General features: G+C 31.3%; 1 protein-coding gene and 1 long non-coding RNA gene across 2 annotated transcripts; one reads left to right on the plus strand and one right to left on the minus strand.

The window, feature by feature from the left end:
* The first annotated feature begins 3,624 nt into the window (after nt 1-3,624).
* On the plus strand, nt 3,625-5,285 carry LOC120265886. Its single transcript, XR_005537786.1, has 3 exons — nt 3,625-3,734; nt 3,815-3,880; nt 5,097-5,285. It is a non-coding gene; the product is annotated as an uncharacterized LOC120265886 (long non-coding RNA).
* A 12,029-nt stretch (nt 5,286-17,314) lies between these two features.
* On the minus strand, nt 17,315-21,492 carry LOC120264280 (ras-related protein RABB1b). Its single transcript, XM_039272078.1, has 6 exons — nt 21,355-21,492; nt 21,106-21,245; nt 18,719-18,801; nt 18,422-18,626; nt 18,241-18,309; nt 17,315-17,615 (listed from the first exon to the last, which is right to left on the minus strand). The coding sequence occupies exons 1-6, from the start codon at nt 21,398-21,400 to the stop codon at nt 17,523-17,525; spliced, it is 636 nt and encodes a 211-aa protein (XP_039128012.1). The 5' UTR covers nt 21,401-21,492; the 3' UTR covers nt 17,315-17,522.
* Nucleotides 21,493-21,920: the final 428 nt, after the last annotated feature.

The raw sequence follows: 21,920 nt of genomic DNA on the forward strand, positions 1-21,920 counted from the left end.
TAGTATCACTAATCACTTGAACCAAGTGACTTTGACGAAAACCCGAATTTCAACACTATGTTTGGTTAATGTTTACAATATCATTATTATTGTTGTTATATGTTACATATTTAATTAGGGATTTCTTTAAATAACACCCTCTATCATAAATTTATCTCAACTTTTAACAAAAGCCTTTATTTCCATCTTGTTATTCCTAATAAAATCGATTATTTTATTAATTAATTTTGTTTACAATGCTAGTTACTATACATTAAAAAAAATCACAGGATTAAAATCCATATTGTTATAGTTTTTTTTTTTACAAATGGCACCAAGCAACTGCCTCCCCATTGGAGTGTGAAAAGAACAAACATGTATAAAAAGTGTATCAGTTATAATAGCTTACCAACACCAAGAGATTTACTATGTAGAACGAGCATCCAAAATGATATACTAAAGACCAAAACCTCAAGATGTATATTCTCCCTACTATGTAATCTTGGAAAGATGTATAGAATATAGACACAAACTCACATTGGGACCAATGTACTGAATAAACCGTACCGGATCTCAATGAACAATAAATAAACAATTTACCGGATCTCCATGAACAATAAGTAAACAATATTATACAATACGGCGGATACGGAGTTTCAAATCCACATTTGCCCATTAACTGCCAAAGTGCCTCACCACTGGACCACATTGACGTTGACTATTATTATAAGAATTCTCCAAGACATTTTGCTTCCCAAATAATCTGTTTGACCAGAGGAGTTTGATTTGGAGAAATAAATAAATACAACCAAATAACATGCCAATGGCAACTACAAATAAACAAATACACAACATCCTTTCAAAAAAAATAAATAAAATAAAAAGATAAAAAAAGTAGGGGGAAAAACATTGTTGTATTGTATAAGAAATTAATTAATAATTCATCTTCAATATAAACATATATATAAATTTCCATAAATATATTATAAGTATAAAGAGAAATAAGCCAGACTATTTACCAATTACCTTTGAAGATTTACTTCTTCTTTCTTCCTTTTATCTCTTCTTCTTTTCTATATATATTTTGAACACATAAGTAGGGTGGTATTTATAAGCATTCAGGGTTGAATAGATGCCCAGGATTAATTCAATCCAACGGTTCGAAATACAATGGTTGGTGGAATAGTAACAATGATGCGGCTACAACAGTAAAATGTAGCTAGTGCTACAGTACGCGTCTGCATGCAGTACCTTTTAGGTGGTTGCTACACTATTTTGCTACAATAGGCATCCATTATAATATTTATAACACTCCCTCTTGGATGCCTACAACAAAGGATACGTCTTGTTAAAACCTTACTAGGAAAAACCCAATGGGATAAAAATCTAGTCAAAAAAAAAACGTACATTATCCATGGTATATTTGAGGTTTACCGCCTCATTAAAAACCTTGCATCGGAAAAACCCATTGGGATAAAAACCTTGGCGAAGAGAAAAAGAATACTATAGTCTCCCCCTCAAATAATTTTCAACTTATATTAGAAGTACTTACATCCTAAAGTCTTCTTGACAACGCCCCTTGCATGTGACCCGCAAGTGCACGGGTTTGTCGAGTAATAAAATCCCAGGTGAGTGGGGTATCGTATCCACAGAGAGTAGGGAATAAAAATATTTAAATTGCTACTTAACCAAGTGAAAATGAACAATGATTGTGTTGATAAGATGTAATGTAAACAAGAATAAGAGAAACAAGAAAGAGAAGCACGAGTAAATGAGAGATAAGGCAATCGATATAAATGTGGTACTCGGATATTATTCCGCCAAGGACAATCATTTCAAGTGCAGAACCAACTATTATGCTTTCTAATTAATGCATTAATAAGTCGTGGAAATCCTTCAATACACGGTCCCAAATCTAAGGCCAACTGTGACTAACTCTATACGATGTCCCGGTTGAGAAATCGAGCAATCTCAACACCTCGCACTTGTATATAATTGCATGGAGTTCTAGGGATTCCAAGTGATAAACCATCTTCCTAGATGTAAACCTAACCCTTTGGTCCAGGTGAGAGGTCCCTAGTCACAATTAAGCCCTAGGTGCTAAAATTACTAGTACACAAGAAAAACAGTCCCGACATAGAGGAAAGACAGTAATGGCAAATGTTTGGACATCAACAGAAAAATTTATAATTAAAGTAGATAAATATGGAGTCCCATGCACCAAAGATGCTGCCACACTAAGTTCTTTCCTTGGTGTGCTTGCAAAGAATGGTGCTTATGCTCTAATCAACATTCCTAATTGGAGACATGAAGATTTTACTCCATACAAAGTGAAATGTCTGAAACTCCTAATTGTAATTTTTTTCCAATATTTTTGATGTTATTTACTTTTTTTTTCTTTTGACATATTCATGGTTAATGTTGCTTGTTATTATTAAATTAATGCTTGATGACAGACAAAATTTGATTTTCCTCATACACAAGAGACGGTTACATGGATTTTGCAAAATCTAAACAAGAGATGGAGAGATTGGAAAGGTGACTTGAAGGCAGAATTTTATATTCCAAAAGAAAAAGAACGAGTTTTAGTGGAGCCACCTTCAACTATTCTCGAAGAACAATGGCCCGGCCTTGTTCGTCAATGGTATAACCCAAGGAATGAGGTAATTGGTATAAGTTTTATTTAAATTATTATTGTTACTATTATGACTTGTATTTGAGTTTAATTTATCTTTTATAATTGGAATATGGTTTTATTGTGTAGGAACTTGCTGAAATAAATAAAAGAAATGCAAAAAAAACAAAACAATGCACTTACATGTGGTCGAAAAAGTTTTGCACGAATTAGGAAAGAAATAGTAAGTGATTTCTTTTATAATTAATGTTAGAATGAAATGATTAAAGTTTTGATTGTTTAATAGGAAAATGAAACGGGGAAAGAGCCGGATCGTCTTACAATGTGGGATGCAACTCATAAAAAGAAAGATGGTAGCTATATAAATGAAGAATTTAGAAAGAAATTGGTGAGTGATCTATTTATAAGAAAGATTATTTTCTTATTTCCATGTTAATGCCTTGTATGATGTTTCTCATTCTTGTAAAAAAAAACTTGCTACATTTTAATTATTTATTTATTTTTATTGACAAAGAATGAGATCAAAAGCAAATACCTGCCTTTTCACACTAAGACAATATATGTTGTCTCAGTTAGAATTATCACTTACCATCATCTCTTCCATGCCCATTAGCATCTATCATGCTTCTTGGGGAATCTAGTCGTTGTTCTATCATATACCTCTCTATTTTCATTATGTTGCCAATATTTTCGATATTGTTGACGATATTGTTTTTTTGTTTCTATTTTCAATAATATTTAGTTGAACCTACAGGAAGCAACACATGATCTCCAAGTTAGTTACACAAGCTCAAGTGCAAATTTTGAACAAAATGAAATCAATGAAATGGTATTTCAAGAGATTTATGGAGCTGAACATAATGGTAGGGTACGTGGTTTGGGATTAGGCCCTACTCCAAGTAGGTATTTTAGTGTCATATCGAAATTCACTAGCACAAGTGCTTCAACTACTGACAACAATCATAAAGCGGAGTTGGAGAACGTTAAATTGGAATTGGCTGAGATAAAGGATAAATATGAGAAGCTAAGCTCAGATTTGGCTGATATGAAAGAGTTATTTGGAGGGTTTATGGATGAAAGAAGTTTAAATGATAGGATGTCTAAAGCACCCGCCGAGGAAGTAAATTATTTGTCTTACTTTTTATCACTTTTCATTCTTAAATAATAAATTAAAACATCTTTTTGTAATGATGTCCATAGGTTGAAGATGTTGCATCTGTTGACTGATATCACTGGACAAAATCTAAACATCATGTGGCTCAAGAGGTTTGCTGGATATTACCTTCGAACTAGTTTTATTATTTAATTTTATGAAACTTATCTACATGCTAGAACAATTGAACACATACAAATTAAAAACAAAAATGATGAGTGTCTTTTAATTGGATGTGGAATTCGACAACGGGTTTTCCCTTGTCAAATATCTGCAGTATTAGAAGTTTGTGGATTACCATAACATGTGTGCTCCATCAAAGCAAAAAAAGGTTCATCCACAACATGACTTTTCATATTATGCGTTTGGAATGAGTTTACATGCCAAGACATGCAACTTTTGGATGGATTGGTTGATTCCTCTGTTTTGTTTTAAAGATATGATAAGAATGGTACATATATATGTATATATATACATATAAATCTTTTAGTAAAGGATTTCGAGTACCATAGCTTTCATTTATTTATTTAATTTTGTGATTCTATCAGTTATCGGTTTTTGTCTTTTATTAAAAGTCTACTAATTTGTCACATTCATGAGTATTTAAAGCCATGATTTTGCATATATCCAATTCATTAATAAGTTTAAGTTGACTAGGTCTTGACTCACAGCTTAAATTATTTCCATATTAATTGGATGCATTTGTTAAGTTTGTTATAATTAGCTTATTTGATTATATGTTTGGTTTAAATTGAAATATGAAAAGAATTGAGTAATATAAACTATAAAAAATTTTAAATATAATCATTAATTTTGAATTTGGAGAAAGCTATTAGAGAGCTTTGAGTGTCAAACTAATGAATAGAAATATAGGAAATGAGACTTTTAGTACTCTAATGTTTTTGTCTTTCAAAGGACTAACCAGATTGTGATGAGAAATGCTTAAACCAATGGAAATGGACAGCATGAAGAATGTTTTTGCCTTGCACGTTATACTAGTTACTTACACTTTGTGTTTTCTCTACATGTAATTATTGTTCAGTATCATTTTAGTTACTAGTTACTTTAATGGAAATTAGTACAAATCTTGCATTCGAAGGAGTCCATTATCTTATGAACTAAAGGAAGTTCAATTATCAACTTTGCAAAGGGTAAGTTTTTAAATCTCTAGCTGATGACTACCTTTTTGTTACCATTTGATATTAATTCCTGATTTAGTTATTAATTATTGAATCCCAATGCATGAGTCATGGCATCCAGAGACTTAACATCAGCTGTTCATTGGTGTCAATTTTGATTAAGATTGGATTTTGTTTAATGTTTTTGCAGATTTTGGAGAATTCATGGTTAAAGATCAAGAGGGTTGAAGATGAGGATACATGAAGTTTTTTTTACTGTGTAATTAACTCAAAAAATATTTTGTTATGAAAGTACACAAATAGTGTAAAACTCTTACATTTTGCAAGTACTCAAAATACATTACACTTTAATTCATAACATGTCAATAAAGTTCAATGAAATTAAATTTAGTATATTTTTTAATGTAATGAAAATTTATGTTTTTGATTTAGAGGTTAAACAAATTTATTTATTATTAATAGGGAAAAAAAATAAAATTCAATTTAATTAAATGAACAAATTTAGAGGTGGTTATAACCACCTCTAAAAGTATGAACATGCAAGAAATTATAAACTATAGAGGCGGTTATAACCGCCTCTACCACTTATAATTTTTAGAGGTGGTTATAACCACCTCTAAAACTATTGAGGATTAATGAAAATTTAATAGCTATTGAGGCGGTTATAACCGCCTCTAAAACTATTAAATGGTAATGAAAACTTAATAGCAGTGGCGGCTCAAAGCTTATAAAGGCCTAAAGCGCAAGCATGAAACGGGGCCTTAATTAATTAATAATTTTATTAAAAAAGTCATAATATAAAACAAACAATAACAAAATAATAGACACCAAAACAAACAACAAAAAACAAATAACAAGATTATAAAATAAAGCTAGTTCAAAAAGTTCAAAAAGAAAATCCTTATTTTACATAAATTCAGAAATTGTTTAGTTGACTTGATATCATCTTTGTATCTTCAAATCACATCCATTTCTTCACGTTGAAAAAGATCATTGAGGCTAAATAATCTCACAAAACACAAATTGATCAAAAACTCCTTTTGGGAAGACATCTTGAGCTTCCAAGCAATTGCAAAGGCTTCATTTTAGCTTGTAGTCTTGAAAGGAAATTTAGGACTAATTCTCCTGCAAATATAATAATATTAAAGTTATTCACAAGTACAAACCAAATCCTACTCATATTTAAATTTTTTTTGCCAAGATGTATTTCTAATAAGAGTATAGAAAGTACCAGATTGATTAGATTGAATTAATTTCCCTATCTCAAGTTTGTTGTCCCTTGTAAAGTCTATAACAATTTGAAGTCCATCAAACAATGAGTTGAAAGTCTTGTTGTCGCCCAGGTTACATCTGACCTACTACAAAAACCATACATAAGTAGCTAACATAGATTTAAAGCAAAGAGAAGCAAATCAAAGTATGCCAAATAGTCAAGATTGAATCCCATGCTATAAAGACATCTATTCTATAAAAAGAAGAATTTCTCACTCCCAAAATTTATTTAAAATTTATTTTTCTCGCCTTTTGAGATGCAAAATTATTAATTAAGTTTTTATAATCAATTTCTTCTAGCATTTGTTTTTCAATTGATAATATAGACAATCCATTTAATCTTTCTTGAGACATTGTTGATCTTAGATAAGATTTTATTAATTTCAGTTTTGAAAAACTTCTTTCAGCTGAAGCAACAGTTATAGGAGTTGTTAACATGATTCTATAAGCAATATACGCATTTGGAAAAGAATTAAGCCTTTTTATTTGATTAAGTATGTCAATTAGAGTATTATCTTCTACTTGCATGATTTCTCTTAATACTTTCAATTCAAAAAATAAATCTAAACCATCGATATCAGAGTAGCTATTATGCTTTAAGCAACATTCAAGGTTAATGCAACATTTTTTTAAAGTCTCATTATCTAATGATTTCAATTTCTTACCACTAAATAGAAAGCCAAAAATATCTTCATATAATTTGAATTGTTCAAATCTACTTTGAAGTGAAAGAATAGCATTGTCCACTATATATAAGAAATAATCAATTCGAAATGATTCTTCAATGGTCTTTGTTGTTTCACGAGTATCATAGTCATCAAATTGTCTTTTTCTTCTTATAACACGTTTCTCACAAAATTTAGGTTCTATATTCATTTCAAATGCAATTTCTTTAGTAGACACCATAGCACTTGCAAATCCTTCTTCTCTATATTTTTGAAAAAAAGAGATAATACCTTTTATTTGATCTATAGCAACATCAATGCACATATCTTTCGATTGTAAATTTTTGCTAATTGAATTAATAGCAAACAATATATCATACCAAATAGTCATACCCAATAAAAACTCAAAATTTTCAAGCTCATATATTGCTAAACAATTAGCTTCACTTTTAGTTTTTGGATCCTCACTAACTTCTACTAATTTCAATAAAGCATCTCTTATTTGTGGAGTTTGAAACCTTATAGCTTTAACACTTTCAATACGACTTTCCCAACGTGTTTGTGATAATGGTTTAAGAGTTAAATTGGGTATAGTATCTTTTTAAAAATTTTTCCATCTTTTTAGTAGAAGAAGCAAATAATGAATAAATACGTTGTATTACTCCAAAAAAATGAGATAGCTTTTAGTGCAAGAACTAGCCATATCACATAGCACCAAATTTAGATTATGACAACCACATGGTGTATAAAATGACCTAGGATTTATATCTAAAAATTCTCTTTTGCACTCCTTGGTGTTTTCCCTTCATATTTGATCCATTATCATACCCTTGTCCTCTCAAGTTGTTAATATCAAGACCTATATTTTTTTATTTCATCCACAATAATTTTCGAAAAAGACTTTTTCCACTAGTATCATGTACTTGTAAAAAAACTCTAAAAAAATGTTCTTCTATTTTTTTATTGGAGTTGATGAAACATCCACAATTCTCACAATGAAAGACATTTGCTCTTGATGACTTATATCTGGAGTACAATCAAGCATAATCGAAAAATATTTTGCTTCTAAAATTTTTTTAATAATTTTATCTTTAATTTCATTTGCTAACAAATTTATTAATTCATTTTGCATGTTATGCCCAAGATAATGGTTATGAATTTCATCATGTTTAATGCGTCGAATATGTTCTTGCATCACCGGATCAAATTCTGCAATCATTTCAATTAGACTTAAAAAATTTCCATTACTTTCTTGATTGATTTTTTCATTTTTTCCCCTAAATGCCAAATTATTTTTACCAAGAGTTTTTATCACAACAATAATTCTTAATAATACATTTTTCCAATGTTCCCTCTCTCTATTAATTTGTTCTTGGACATGTTTATCAATTGTTTTATTTTTTAATAGCCTCATTTCTAAATCAATCCATGAACTCATATTAAAAACATGCTCATTGCTTGTTTCATGATTTTTAAGCTTAGTACTTAGATTTCTCCAATCATTAGTACCTTCATTAGCTAGTTTACCAATACTTGAAATAGAGCTAAACAACTTGCAACAAAAACAAAATACTTTATCTAAATCTTTGGAATAAATCAACCATCGTCTTTCATGCTTCTCTCCATTTGCCAAATTTTGAATATAATGTGTTGCAGAAAAATGTCTCGATAATTTATCTTTTGGAAAATCTATATCAGTAACTCTAATTGGCCCTTTTTCAACTAATAAATCTCTCAAATTTGCATTAATATTTGTCCATTGACTAGGATCATATATATTCTTAGAAATGCAATCATTAGATTCATTCACAAGTTGGTCTTCATAAGGATCTATATTAGATTTTTCGCTAGCTTATTCTTCTATTTGAATATCATTTAACTCAACCACATTACTAACTTGTTCATTCACTCCATTTAAAGGACATTCTTCAGGTTCTTCTATGTTTTCTAACTCTGTTTTTGCATTGCTTGTTAAAAATTTATCAATAGCACCTTTTTTTGAGATTGTATTAAAGTTTCAATTCTTTTTCTTTTTTTCTTGAGTTTTTGCATAACCGATTCATACTTTCTGGTAGACATATTTAAAAACAATATAAATTAAAATAACATGAGAAGGTTAAAACAATAGAACCTGTTAACTTGAGTAGTATATATGGATAAATTGTATTTGCCTCAGAGAAAATATATGTCTGGAACTCCTTGTCGCCTTACGGTTGTTACTTGTGAGTCGCCTTACGGTTGTTACTTGTGAGTCAGCTGTCAGCGAGTGATGAGTATCGCAAACAAGAACTCAATAGCAATGATAAAAACCTTTAACGGTATAAAAAAAATTATAATCTTTATTTATAATAGAAATTAAAAAATTTGACCGTTAGTAACTCATGCCTATATTTTTTATTTTTTTATTTTTAGGAATAGGTTGGTTAGTTGGGAAAAGATAGAGCATTAATTATGCATTGAAGTATATATTTTTTGGAAATAGATTTGTTTATTGGGAGAAGAAGATAAGTAGTTATCCATTAAAAAAAAAATAATTTATTAGTTTTTATTTAAAAAATTAGTTGATGAAAGATTTGAAATAGGTGAAATATTAAATAAAAAAATTAAAATATTAATTAATTATACAACAAAAAAATTATTATGATTACAAAAATAGGATTTTAAAATTTTTAAAAATTTAAAGTTAATGATGAGGCCTCAAATTTAATTCATAAGTTGTTATGGACTTGAAGTTATTATAATCATTTTGATAATTAAGATTTTAAAAACTATAGTGGTTTAATTTAAGATGAGGCCCTTGATTTTTGGGGGCCTAAAGCGATTGCTTGATCAGCTTTACCCTTGAGCCGCCCCTGCTTAATAGTAACCGCTTCTAAAACTATTGATGTTTGATGAAAACGTAGTAGTTATAGAGGTGGTTATAACCGTCTCTACTCTTGTTATTAAAAACCGCTTCCGTAGATAAAACTTACCCAACGGTTGGTACAAACAGGCTCTAAAGTGTAGAGCCGGCTTGATACAAGGCGGTTTAGATGCGGGTAAAAAAACCAACGCTACACCTATAGAGGCGGTTATAACTGCCTCTATAAGACTTGAAAACCGCCTCAAAAACATTTTTTTTGTGTAGTGAACATCACCATATTCATGAGTTCACCTTGTGTGGGAATAAATGGTATGTACCAAAAGCCACTACGGCATGCGTGAGATTGGTAGTTGCTTAATTCTGTATACATACAAACATACATGCAAACTTGCACGATCGATCAATGCATATGCTTGCAATTAAGGCATGCTATATATTATTTGTTCTTTTTATTATGTGAATAATTAAGAAAACAAATGGTGCATGTGTATCTAGCTAGGAGATGTTTTACTTTTATATTTTGGATAAAACATCCTTGCTTATAATTTAAAAATTATATCAAAAGAACAAATAATAATATATTAATTATAGCTATATATATATATACATACATACATATATATATATATATATATATTGTCTTTAACGTACAATACTTTATATATATATATATATATAGCTTTATATTGATCTTTTCTATTTCATATATACTTCAGGCGTCTGCGCATCTTCCCAGCTGGTGTAGATTATCAATTTAAAGCACTTACCTTGCAACTGCAGATGACTGAGAGGCAACGTCCACCCCAGTCATTTTTGTGGTCAGATTATACTGTTTCAATCCTTGATCAAATACAAGGAGATGATTATACAGTCTCTAGTAAGTTAATATTCATCTTGCTTCTAAAACAAATTAAGTCTGCTGCCTGTCATGATGCATACATATATATATATATTTCTTTCTTTATTTATTTTTGCATGATTTGATATTTAAATTTGTATATACAGTACTTGAAGGTCTGTTCGCAAACAGCTTTCCTCCAGCCTTTGAGGAGTTCATAAATTAAAACTTAAGGATCTTCACAACCCATCCAATGGCTATATTGTTTCTGACACTTGTATCATGACAGTGAAAATCACCCCCCTTATAGACGACATGGGTTTCTGTTTGTGGTGGTAAACCAATTTGTACTAGTGTCATGCTGAGGGAATATTGAATTTTAATTTGACTAGAATATTTTTGTTGAAATTTAAACATTTAAATTAGTTGTTTACAGATTAGATATGCAACTACTTCTCCATAGTTATTTAATCTTCTGTACGTAGAGAATATTGTTCATATTTTTGCCTATATAAAATCTTCTTTAATGGTTATGTGAACAAAAAAGTACTAAAAGAAAATATTTTTGCATCTCTTCTTTCCTAGTAATTATATATGGTAGATGCTCAGAATCAGGAAGCGGAGACGACATAGGTTATTTATTTATTTATTTATTTATAGTGAACAAGTAACTTTGGTGTGTTTTGGTGTTTTTAAACCAGTAATGCTTTTTTTATTCAATTTGGTGGCAATTGAGAACAACTATAAAGAGAAAACCATTATGTTTGGGATTCCAAACCTTCCATTATAACAATTTAATTAATTATCTGTTAGGAAATATATTCATGTAGTTTGAGAAAAGGACCTAAACAAGTTCTTTATTTAGGAGTTTTCTTTTTTAAAAAATTAGACATTTTCAAAAATTAAAATTAGTACTATTTTAATATATATAATAAATCAATCAAACCCAGCATATAATTTTAGTTGCAGTCATATATATATATATATATTATTTATTTCAATCGTTTCAGAAAACATGGATGTAGACTAAAATTTTTGCATTAATTTTGGTTTCTAAACAAAAATAAATATGCTGGTATCATTTCACATGTACCAGTAGACATGGGCACGGGCCGGTTAACCGGACCCGCCGGGCCCGACCCGATGGGTCCGGATCAGTCTTTGACCGGCCCGTGCAACAGTACTAACCCGCCGGGCCGGGTTAACCCGGCGGGTCACGGGTCGGCTGAAACCGACCCGGACCCAGCCCGACGGTTTTTTTGATTTTATTAATTATTATATTAAAATATTAAAAATTCAAAATAATTGAAATGGACTCGAACCTGGGCCACTTTATAAAGTTTCTCATCTCCTAACCATCCTTTCAGCAATGGTTTTCTATCATGGTTGTTAAAACAAATTATATTATATTTTATATTAAGTTTTTTAAATAATTTTGAAAAATAAAATTCTTATGAATTAGATAAAGTCAAGACAACTTAAAAAATTTGAAAATAATTTTGAGCAAAAAAATATTTCATTAAATTCATTTATCTATCTAATTAAACTGTATGTACAATTTTTTTAATGTGATAAATATTAGTTCTTTAATTTTTTATTAGAGTTGTCACACACTTATTTATCTATATATCTATTAAGATCTATCTAAGTTTTACTTTTGGTCTTGAATTCTAAGGAGTTATTTTTTATACTTATTTATGTTTGTCGATGAAAAAAATAGTAAACCTCTTGTCTAATGTACGGAGTGGTGATGGTTCTAATATTCGTTGAAGAAAATAATTCAAGAGTGATGTTGCACCCCGCATTGACATGCCATAAAAACATATGCTCGCCGCCCTTTTTTTTTAAAAAAAAAAATAATACTATAACACACTTTTAATTATTTATATAAATTTATATTTCGATGAAAATAATTAAGAATTTGTTAAGTCCAACACATGTTTACTTGTGTTAAATGTATGTTTATAAGCATAAAATACACATAAATGTGTTTTACAATTAATGATGTCTAACAATTATATAGGTATATATATAAATCTATAATGATGGTCAACTAATAAAACTTGGTGGAGTTGGTTTGTGCATCACTTAAAGTTAATAGAGGTCAAGGGTTCCAATATGTGGAGAGGCAATTATATTATGAATTTTTTTGAGAAAGAATGCAACCTGGCGGGTTAACTCAGTGTGCGACCCGCCGGGTTGACTCGGCGGTCAAACCGGTGGGTTGAAGGGTTCCAATATGGGGAGGCAATTATATTATGAATTTTTTTTGAGAAAGAATGCAACCTCGCGGGTTAACTCATGGCGACCCGCGGGTTGACTCGGTCAAACTGGGTTGACCCGCGTTCGCGGGGTTGAAAAACAGGGACCCTGTGACGACCCTGAGCCCCACCCCTTAATCAAATCCTAGCCATTGCTTTTTATCTCTTAATCCTAGCCGTTGGTTTTACTTTCAATCTTAGCCATTGATTTTTGTTTTTTTGTTTAGTTTCAAAACCCCTAGCTCGTCTCTTCAAATTTTTTTCGGTTTTTAGATCATAGGGGGGGAGAAAGAGAGAGAGAGAGAGAGAGAGAGACTTGCGTCGTCTCTTTCTCTTCCTTTTTGCGGGTGGTGTCGGCGACGAGAACGGGAGAAGGGTCTCATCGTCACGGTTTTCATTTCACTGTTATTGTTGAGGTAAGGTTATGAGTTTTTGTTATTCCTCTTTCTTATGGTTGTTTGTGACATGTTACTAGTTAGGGTTAGGGTTTGGTGAGAATTGATTTGATTTTAGTTTGAGGATAAAATTCAGAAAGTCTCTGTTAGCACAGTAGAGCTCTCTAATTTATTTCGAAGATATAGAGATGGAATTTGGAAGAGATCAGAATAGAAAAATTATAGATCGAGATCTTTTTTAGCTTGCTACGAAATTTCAGAATTTTTGGAGTAGTATCCTGAAAATTATAATTTTTTAGACGCAGGTGACGCGGACAGGATTTCTGTTCAGCCCTTGAACAGTTTTTGATTATTTTCGTAATTGTAAGTTCTGTTTTAGATTTATATTTATATACGAAAGTTATATAGGAAGATGTTATATTTGTCTCTGCAAAATTTCAGAATTTTTAGACATGTAAATTGTGAGATATGAGCAGATTTCTATAGGTGTGCTCAATACTATTTCTGCAGAGAACATTATGATTGCTTAGACAATTTGATGGTCTGGTAAATGGAATTTGGAGAAGAGTAACATAACAAAGTTATATATTTTGATGTTACCTAATTACCTGAAAAATTTCAGATTTTATTCATATGTATTTTGTGAGATATAGCCTTATTGGTATAAGTGTCTCAGATGAAGATGCCTAGTTTTCTCATAAGTTTGAAATTTTTGATTTGGGTTAGAATTTGCAAAGCTACGCTGATTTTAATCTTAAGGTTTGTAGGTGAGTTGGTTATTGGTCTTGACGTTGGTAATTTTGTTAGTGTTTGATTTGTTTTTTTGCATTCGTGTGAATTTTTAGAATTTGTTTACTTGTAATTCGATGGGTTATTCCCAAATTAGGACTTCCCGAGAAATACTCGGTTGGTGTAAGAATTCAAAAAAATCCGGTTGTTAATCGGTAAGTATCCTACATATAAATCATATTATATGTATATACTCTAGTTTTTCCCGAACATCCGAAAATTTTTGAGAAAAAAATAATGATTTTATGTATTTATTTATATTTTTGAATTATTTATTTATTATTATTTTTTTGGAATTATTTTTAAATTATTTTTAAAGTTCCGATTAATGATATTTTTATTTTTGGATTAGAATTAATTGAAAGGTTTAAATATTTTATTTACATTTGGATTACTTAATTTTTGAATTCCAGATATTTATTTACTTTCTGATTAATTACTATTGTGTTTTTTTATTATCTATTCATGTTTTGGATTCTATTAACCTGGATTATTTTTGATATGATAAAAAAATGGGATCATGTGACTGCAAATTACTTGCATTTTGCCCAGTATGAATTTTGATAGTTTATTGTTTTGTGATCATTAAATATTTTGACAAAGTACTCGTAGTCCCCAAACTAACTTTGCAATAACCCTGTCACTGGGGGTTAAACACTGACCGTGTCGACATGTACTCTGATATAAAAACTATAGTTTCCCACCGCTTTCCGTCGGTGAAGAATAACGGCCTCTGATAATTCTGGCTCGGGTCACCGAGGGTAAACTTATGAGTTCTAATATTCTGGCTCGGGTCACCGAGGATAAATATATGAGATCTGTTATTTTGTTTTGACAATAGTTGTTTGGGGGACCTATATGCTTGGTTTTGACATCTGTGTTTATTTGAAATAAATTTGATTTCTGATTTTGATTTTGATAATTTATGATTTTTTTGTAAATGATCCCTATAATTTTTTTAGTGGGTGCTTACTGGGCTGTCAAGCTCATAATCTGTTGTTATTTTTTTCAGGTTTTGAGGCCTTGTATGCCTACTTGGTTTCGGCTTTCTAGGTGTACGGCCGTTTGTCGGCGTCCCCTGGTCCCATAGAGTGGGTTCGGGCGTGATGCAGACCGCTACGAGTCTGGGTTGGCGGCCCGGCAGGTTTGGCCGTGCCGGTTCCGGGCCGGGCCGGGGCAAATGACGGCCCGTACCCCCCTCTGTGTACCACATCTATACGTCAACAAGCTTACACTTCCCAAAAAAAAAAAAAACTCAATTTGGAAAGTGGATAGTTGTGGTGAGGAGCAATAGAATTACTCATTTCCCTTCAACAAACCAACAAAACAAGTATCAACCCTCTTTACACCCCATGTTCTTCCAGCAAAGTCTAAAAGAGATAATAGGAGAAAGTGAGAGAAAAAATAGAGAACAAAAGGTTCATCACTCAATAATATTATTAACTCCATTGTAAAAAAAAAATGAAATAAATTCGGTTTAATTGTAACAGTAATAGGTCCACGGTTATAGGTGCGAATGTTATCCAAATAATGTACTGTCCAAAAGAAATGTGCGGATGTTAATTTTTGCTCTATACACATGCTATTAATGTATACAAGGTTTATCTTTTTTATTTTTACAAAAAAAAACAAAAGGAAGAAAGAGGCATGGATATTTTACGAGAGAAAAAATAAAGTTTTTCTTATAACTGGCTGAAGTTTACAGTATGTTATTGCTTGTTACTGCATCAATTGTGGTCTCTTTCATGTTTGTCAATGAAAGGTATTGGTTCGTGAATAAAGTTTTTTTAAAAAATAAAAATAAAAAAAAGAAGTGCAAAGACAACCATTTGTTTTTTTTTCTTCGAAGTTGTCTTTGCCAAGGAATAGAAGGCTGATGATGTGATCACCAACTTTTAAGATTTTGCCACGTGTTTTTTTTTGGTCAAATTATGTAAGATATATTTGAATATGGAAATTATTTCCAACTCAAATGAATAAAATTATATGGCGAGCATTGGTAACCCCGGCGCTATAAACCATATAAATCCGAAAAATGCTATTCAGACCAAATAGTTGGGCTGAAAAGTAGGCCGAATCTCGGAGCTAGGTTGCTAACCCCTGGAGCTTGGTTTAGTATTCGGCCCAAATCTCAGTCTGAATACCATTACTCTATAAATTCTAAGTGAGAGATTGGCTTTCTAAAAACAGCATAGGCTCTATTGCCCAAAGAATTCCATCTGCATAGTTTTAGGATTATTTCAAAAATAATGTTATACATCACGAATATATATCACAAAATTTGACACGAATATTAACCTCGGTTTTGAATTTAGCATTCCCAGCTCAAGGTTGCTAACCCTGGAGCCAGGGTTAGCATTTGTGTCAAATTTTGTAAAATCTGTTCGTAATGTATAATATTATTCTATTTCAAAAGGTCTAAATATGCATCGTAGAAAAAAAAGGTGCCATTTGTAGTTAACAGTAAATTATTCACTTTATTAAAAACAAATCAATTAATCTATAAAATTTTATGTTTATGCTAAACATGTAATGTGGATTTGGTTAATTTGGTTACAACAAAATCCATGCTGAATTAAAATTAAAAAATAATAATCTTAGACTGAGAACTAGTATTCATGTCAAATTTCGTCAAATCTATTTGTAATATATAGTATTATTCTATTTCAAAATATGTAAGTATGCATTGTAAAAAATAAATAAATAAATAAACTGTCGTTCGTAGTGAACGGTAAATTATTCACTTTATTAAAAATAAAATAATTAATCTATAAAATTTTATGTTTATGCTTAGCATGTAATGTGGATTTGGTTAATCCGGTTACAACAAAATCCTTATTGAATTAAAATTAAAAATTAAATAATAGTAGAAAAAAAGTTACAAGTATATATTTTACACTAAGTAAATAAAATAATATTCATAATTTAAGAATAAATGAGAATAATTTATTTAATACTGTTTCTAATTTTATTGCATTAAATAAATTATTCTTTTCACAATAAATGCCAATAATATGAGATATCATCATATCTAGCATCAATTGAACAGAATTGTTAAATAAAAATATTACTATGCTTAGATATATTATATTATTATGCATTTAAAACTTAATTTTTGATTAATTTTTGGATAACAATCACAAAATTTGAATAGAAATAATGAAAAATTAATTAAAGCAAGCTAATATAAAGTGTTATTCATAAAAACAAAAGTCCTAAAGAAAAGAAATTAAACATTCCAATCAAATCTCTCCAATTTTTAGCCATCATCAAACTCAATCTGATTTTCACCCGGTGCCCAAACCCCGAGGCAGCACAATCTTACTGAAGATAAAAGTAACACTTTTAATATGTGAACCAAAAGTTAAACAAGTTTTGATACATCTAAACCAAGTATAGAACTATACAAACCATATTTCTACTCTGCAAATTCAGTGCTAGCAAAGCACACTTTTTTGTTCTTCACCAAACAAATTTTCCAACACTGTTGTGCATAGTAATGAACTACTGCATTTCGATCTTTTGTTTTTTTTTCAGCTGCAGCAGCTTCCTCTTTGGACAACAGCTCCATCTCTTGCGCTGGTAGCACCTTGAGAACGATTATAGCCGACCTTGATACCAGATGTCTGCAATGTATTATAGCTTCATTAGTGTCACCAAGTTAAGAAATTGTGCATTAAGCTCCATAAGAGAAAAAAAAAAATGACGAGTTTACCAAGGAAAACAATATATATAACAAGATTTAGAAGTTTGCATAGATACTCGTTTAATTTGATGGATGGACTGTGTATGTAGTGTCAACATCAATAGTAATGGTACAAAACATTTTCTAGGCACAATGGGACTAGCTTCAACACAATTTTCATCTTGGAAGCAAGCTAAAGATAAGAAATTAGTAAGCAATTCCAACAAACAGAGCATGTCGGCAAGGCTCTCTCATCCAATCTGGGAGGTTTAAGCATTTAACGGGCAATATCATTACAAATTATAAATGTATCCAAGAGTTGTTCTCTTGGATGGATGTGGTTAATTATTGGACAGCAGGCATTTGTGAAAACCGACAACTATATTTGGAGCTTTAATCTGACCAGAGCTGACTTAGATTTCATTGATCAGGGAAACCTGTAAGTTGCTAGAAGCATGAAGAAAAGAACTAGGAAGTATAAAATGTGCTTTGCCAAAACATGAGCAATGCTCAATGTTAAACCAATACTGTACTTTAGATTTGTCTAAGTCTTCAATTTGACTAACCTCTTGTGATACATCAAATACACCTTCTTGGATCTTCTGAAGGATTTTGGCAGAAGTGCTTATGAAAGCCTACAATTTGCGGTCACAAGTCAGAAATAAGAGACAACTAGATACATAGAACTTCAATTGTCAAATGGATTTGGAGGAAAATAGTCAAATAATTAAATGACGAGAAAAATACCTCCTCCACATTTTGGGCAGTTTTAGCAGAGGCCTCTAAAAATATTAAACCATGATCCTTTGCAAACTGTTCGCCTTCTTCTCTACTAACTGCTCTCCTGTGAGCAAGATCACACTTGTTACCAATCAGCATTATTGTCATGTTCGGGTTTGCATGCTGTCGAGCATCCTCAAGCCAGTTTGCCAGGTGATTAAATGTTTCTCTCCTTCATAAAACAATGAACAAAACAGGCAAAATTAGTAGTGGAGTCCATTCCAATACCAAGAAGATAAATGAAGATGGAAGATGAAAGGTGACCTGGTGATATCATAAACAAGAAGAGCTCCAGCTGCACCCCTGTAATAGGACCTAGTGATGGATCTAAAGGATTCTTGGCCAGCCTGACAATTATCAACAGATCCTCTTAAGTGTAATCAGAAGTGCCGAATATAATTTGCAGAACAAGTAAATAGAAACACCATAAAGGATGCATGAAAACATGGTGCAATCCTGTGGCACCGGCTACAAAGCAAAGAGAGATGAGAACCAAACTCAATACTGAAACTTACAGATGCACATTTAAAACCATCAGAATGTCACAAACTTAACCTGCCGGCCAAGAGAGATATGAGGGCACTATAATACTAAAGGAAAAAGGCACCAAGAATGTTGTGATGGCCCTAGATAAAACTACTCATGCTAGTATTCCAATCAATAAAACTTCCAAAACATTTGAAACTAAGAGTTTAAATGACGAAGCTTGGTTAGAAAAGGCGTGAGAAATATCAGTTCAACTTCAACCTCATGATTTCTTTAAACAGTCCGTCTTTAAGTTAGCTCAATATCAAAAGCAAAATTTATAATATATTTCTAAAATATGAATAATAACAAATAAGACCAGAATAAAACTAGGCTTAACAGTAGGTTCAACATTTCTTAAACAACCCCTGTGCACATATTGAGATATGGCTAAGCCAAACTTAAGCTTAAACAACTGGAGCTTGAGTTGCTTGTGAACAAGAAGACAGTTTGATAACCATATAAGCACCTACTTCAATTACGACAACAATTCCTATTAAGCTAGTCTTAATTTATATCATAGATATGAGTTCTACACAAACAACCTCATGTTCCCCCTTTTCTTGCAATGATCAACAATCAAACCATCTTCTCTATTAATTAGCAATTTAGATAGGAGTCCGCATTTAATTTGGATTGGAAGTCAGAATGCTTCCATTATAATGGAAAGTTAATTTGCCTCCACATGCACTTTGCAGTTTATGGTTCATTACTTGTCAAAGAAACCACTATAAACACCTTCACAATTTTTTTATATCAATTACGCATGACTTTCTTGTTAATGTTAACCATATCACTTAGCAAAAAATAAATGCACATACATCATGTTTAAGGATCATTAGAACTAACAGCGCATACAAAGACCCAAAGTTATAGGAAAAATTATTTGTTACCGAAAAGCCTCCCTCCATGATACTCTAAAAATTTTCTTGTGGAAAATGTTGGCACTAACCAATGGATCATAATCCATTAGCCCAAAATCATTTCCTCATAAAACCATCAACTTAAATCAATGGCTCATAAAACCATCTCCTCCAAACCTTTGGCCCAAACTAATTACCCTAAACTAATGGCTCATTAAACCATCAACATGCAACCTTGGTTTTGTGTGATTTGTGGGCTGGTTCCTCTCTATAAATATAGAGGTTCTCATTCCATTTCAACACAACTTGAGTGAAGGAGAACAAGTGAGAGTGAGAGAAAATTAGAGGAAAAAAGAAAAGTGAGGAAGTGTAAGGTTTTGTGTGATTTGTGGGCTGGTTCCTCTCTATAAATATAGAGGTTCTCATTCCATTTCAACACAACTTGAGTGAAGAAGAACAAGTGAGAGTGAGAGAAAATTAGAGGAAAAAAGAAAAGTGAGGAAGTGTAAAAAAAAAGAAAATATTTTGAGAGTTAGTCCATTCTTCTACTACAAGAGAGAGTACTGGTTTTCTCCTTCTTATTAGAGAGAGTTTGTAACTCCTGGAATTTTCCCACTTAGTAAATTCTTCTATCTTTGCCCGTGGTTTTTACCCTAATTATTTAGGGGTTTTCCACGTAACATCTTTGTGTCATTTATTTTCAGCATTTCTTTTCATTTATTTTGCTGCAGTAATGCTATATTCGGTCCTACATTTTACAACAGAAAAGAATGGTCTATAGAAACAACAATAAACACCTCCACTAGTTTTCTATGTCATTTAGGGATGCCTTCTTCTTTAAGCCTAACAATATCATCCATCACAAATATAAATCCATATAAGCAACTGGAAGTTCACCAACCATATTAGTTTAAACATGAATATCAATATGCAAAAGACAGAAAAATTCAAACCAGCAACCACTTCTAATCAGCACTGAAAGAATGCGTAGGAAAAAAAAACCTAAATTACAAAAAGAACAAACTGTTATTTTTTTTTCCATATAGCTACTACTATTATTGGGGTCACAAGTACATACAAGCACACAACATCAAACAGAAAAGATTAGATTTTTGCTCTCTTGAACCCTAGAACTATTTCAACAAAATCCAAAAGAAACCAATCCAGTAAATTAATCTTCCAATTCAACCAAAAATGGGATCAAAATAGTCCAAAGATGAAATCAAGGAAACGAACAATAATGAGAGGGAATTGAAAACAAACCGTGTCCCAAATCTGGAGCTTGATGGGTCGGCCATCGATGTTAACCATGCGAGCACCAAACTCGACGCCAATGGTGAGGTCGTGCACCGGCTGGAATCGCTTATCGGTGAACTGGAGCAGCAGGCATGATTTTCCCACCCCTAATTAGGATTTCAATTTACAAAGAGACACTTGATTGAATTAGGGCTGGAAAAGGAAAATGAAAGGGAAAACAAGAAGGAGAAGAGGAGCAGAGTAGAGATAAGGCACCAGTGTCGCCGATGATGATGTACTTGAAGAGGTAGTCGTAGGACATGGCCGCCGACGCCCGAGCCGGAGCTGTTGGTGAAGACGAAGAAGAGGACGATGGAGAACTCGGGGAGAAGAGCGATAAAAAAATTAGATCCTTTTTTTATCCCTGATTTTTTTTTACTAATTATTTATGATTAATATCTCATGGCCTTTTTTATTTATGAAAAAAATTGGGGTATTTAATATATATATATATATATATATATATATATATATATATATATATATATATATATGTATTATATAAAAATAGAAATGCTAAGTTTATGAAATTTATATTTATTTTCAGTATGAATTTAATAAAAAACAAGCATTTAAATGAAGGAAAATATTTTTTACAAATTAATTTTTATATTTGATTGAAATAATCCAATTTTTATTGCAAATAATTGTGTATATATAAGAATTTCAAGAGAAATACATTTGAAAGGATATATAATAAGACCAGAAAATTATTAATGAAAAAATATTCTGATACTTAGTAGCAATTAAAATAAGTTTCAAAAACTAACTGATCCTATGGA

Source organism: Dioscorea cayenensis, chromosome 7 (genome assembly GCF_009730915.1).
Source record: "Dioscorea cayenensis subsp. rotundata cultivar TDr96_F1 chromosome 7, TDr96_F1_v2_PseudoChromosome.rev07_lg8_w22 25.fasta, whole genome shotgun sequence".
In the NCBI taxonomy this organism is placed as follows: Eukaryota; Viridiplantae; Streptophyta; class Magnoliopsida; order Dioscoreales; family Dioscoreaceae; genus Dioscorea; species Dioscorea cayenensis.

Coding starts and splice junctions, on each gene's coding strand:
- LOC120264280 (XM_039272078.1), bottom strand. CDS start 21,400: ATGTCCTACGACTACCTCTTCAAGTACATCATCATCGGCGACACTG. Junction 21,246..21,354: donor CATCATCATCGGCGACACTG/GTGCCTTATCTC, acceptor AATCCTAATTAG/GGGTGGGAAAATCATGCCTG. Junction 18,627..18,718: donor CTTGTTTATGATATCACCAG/GTCACCTTTCAT, acceptor TGTTTTATGAAG/GAGAGAAACATTTAATCACC.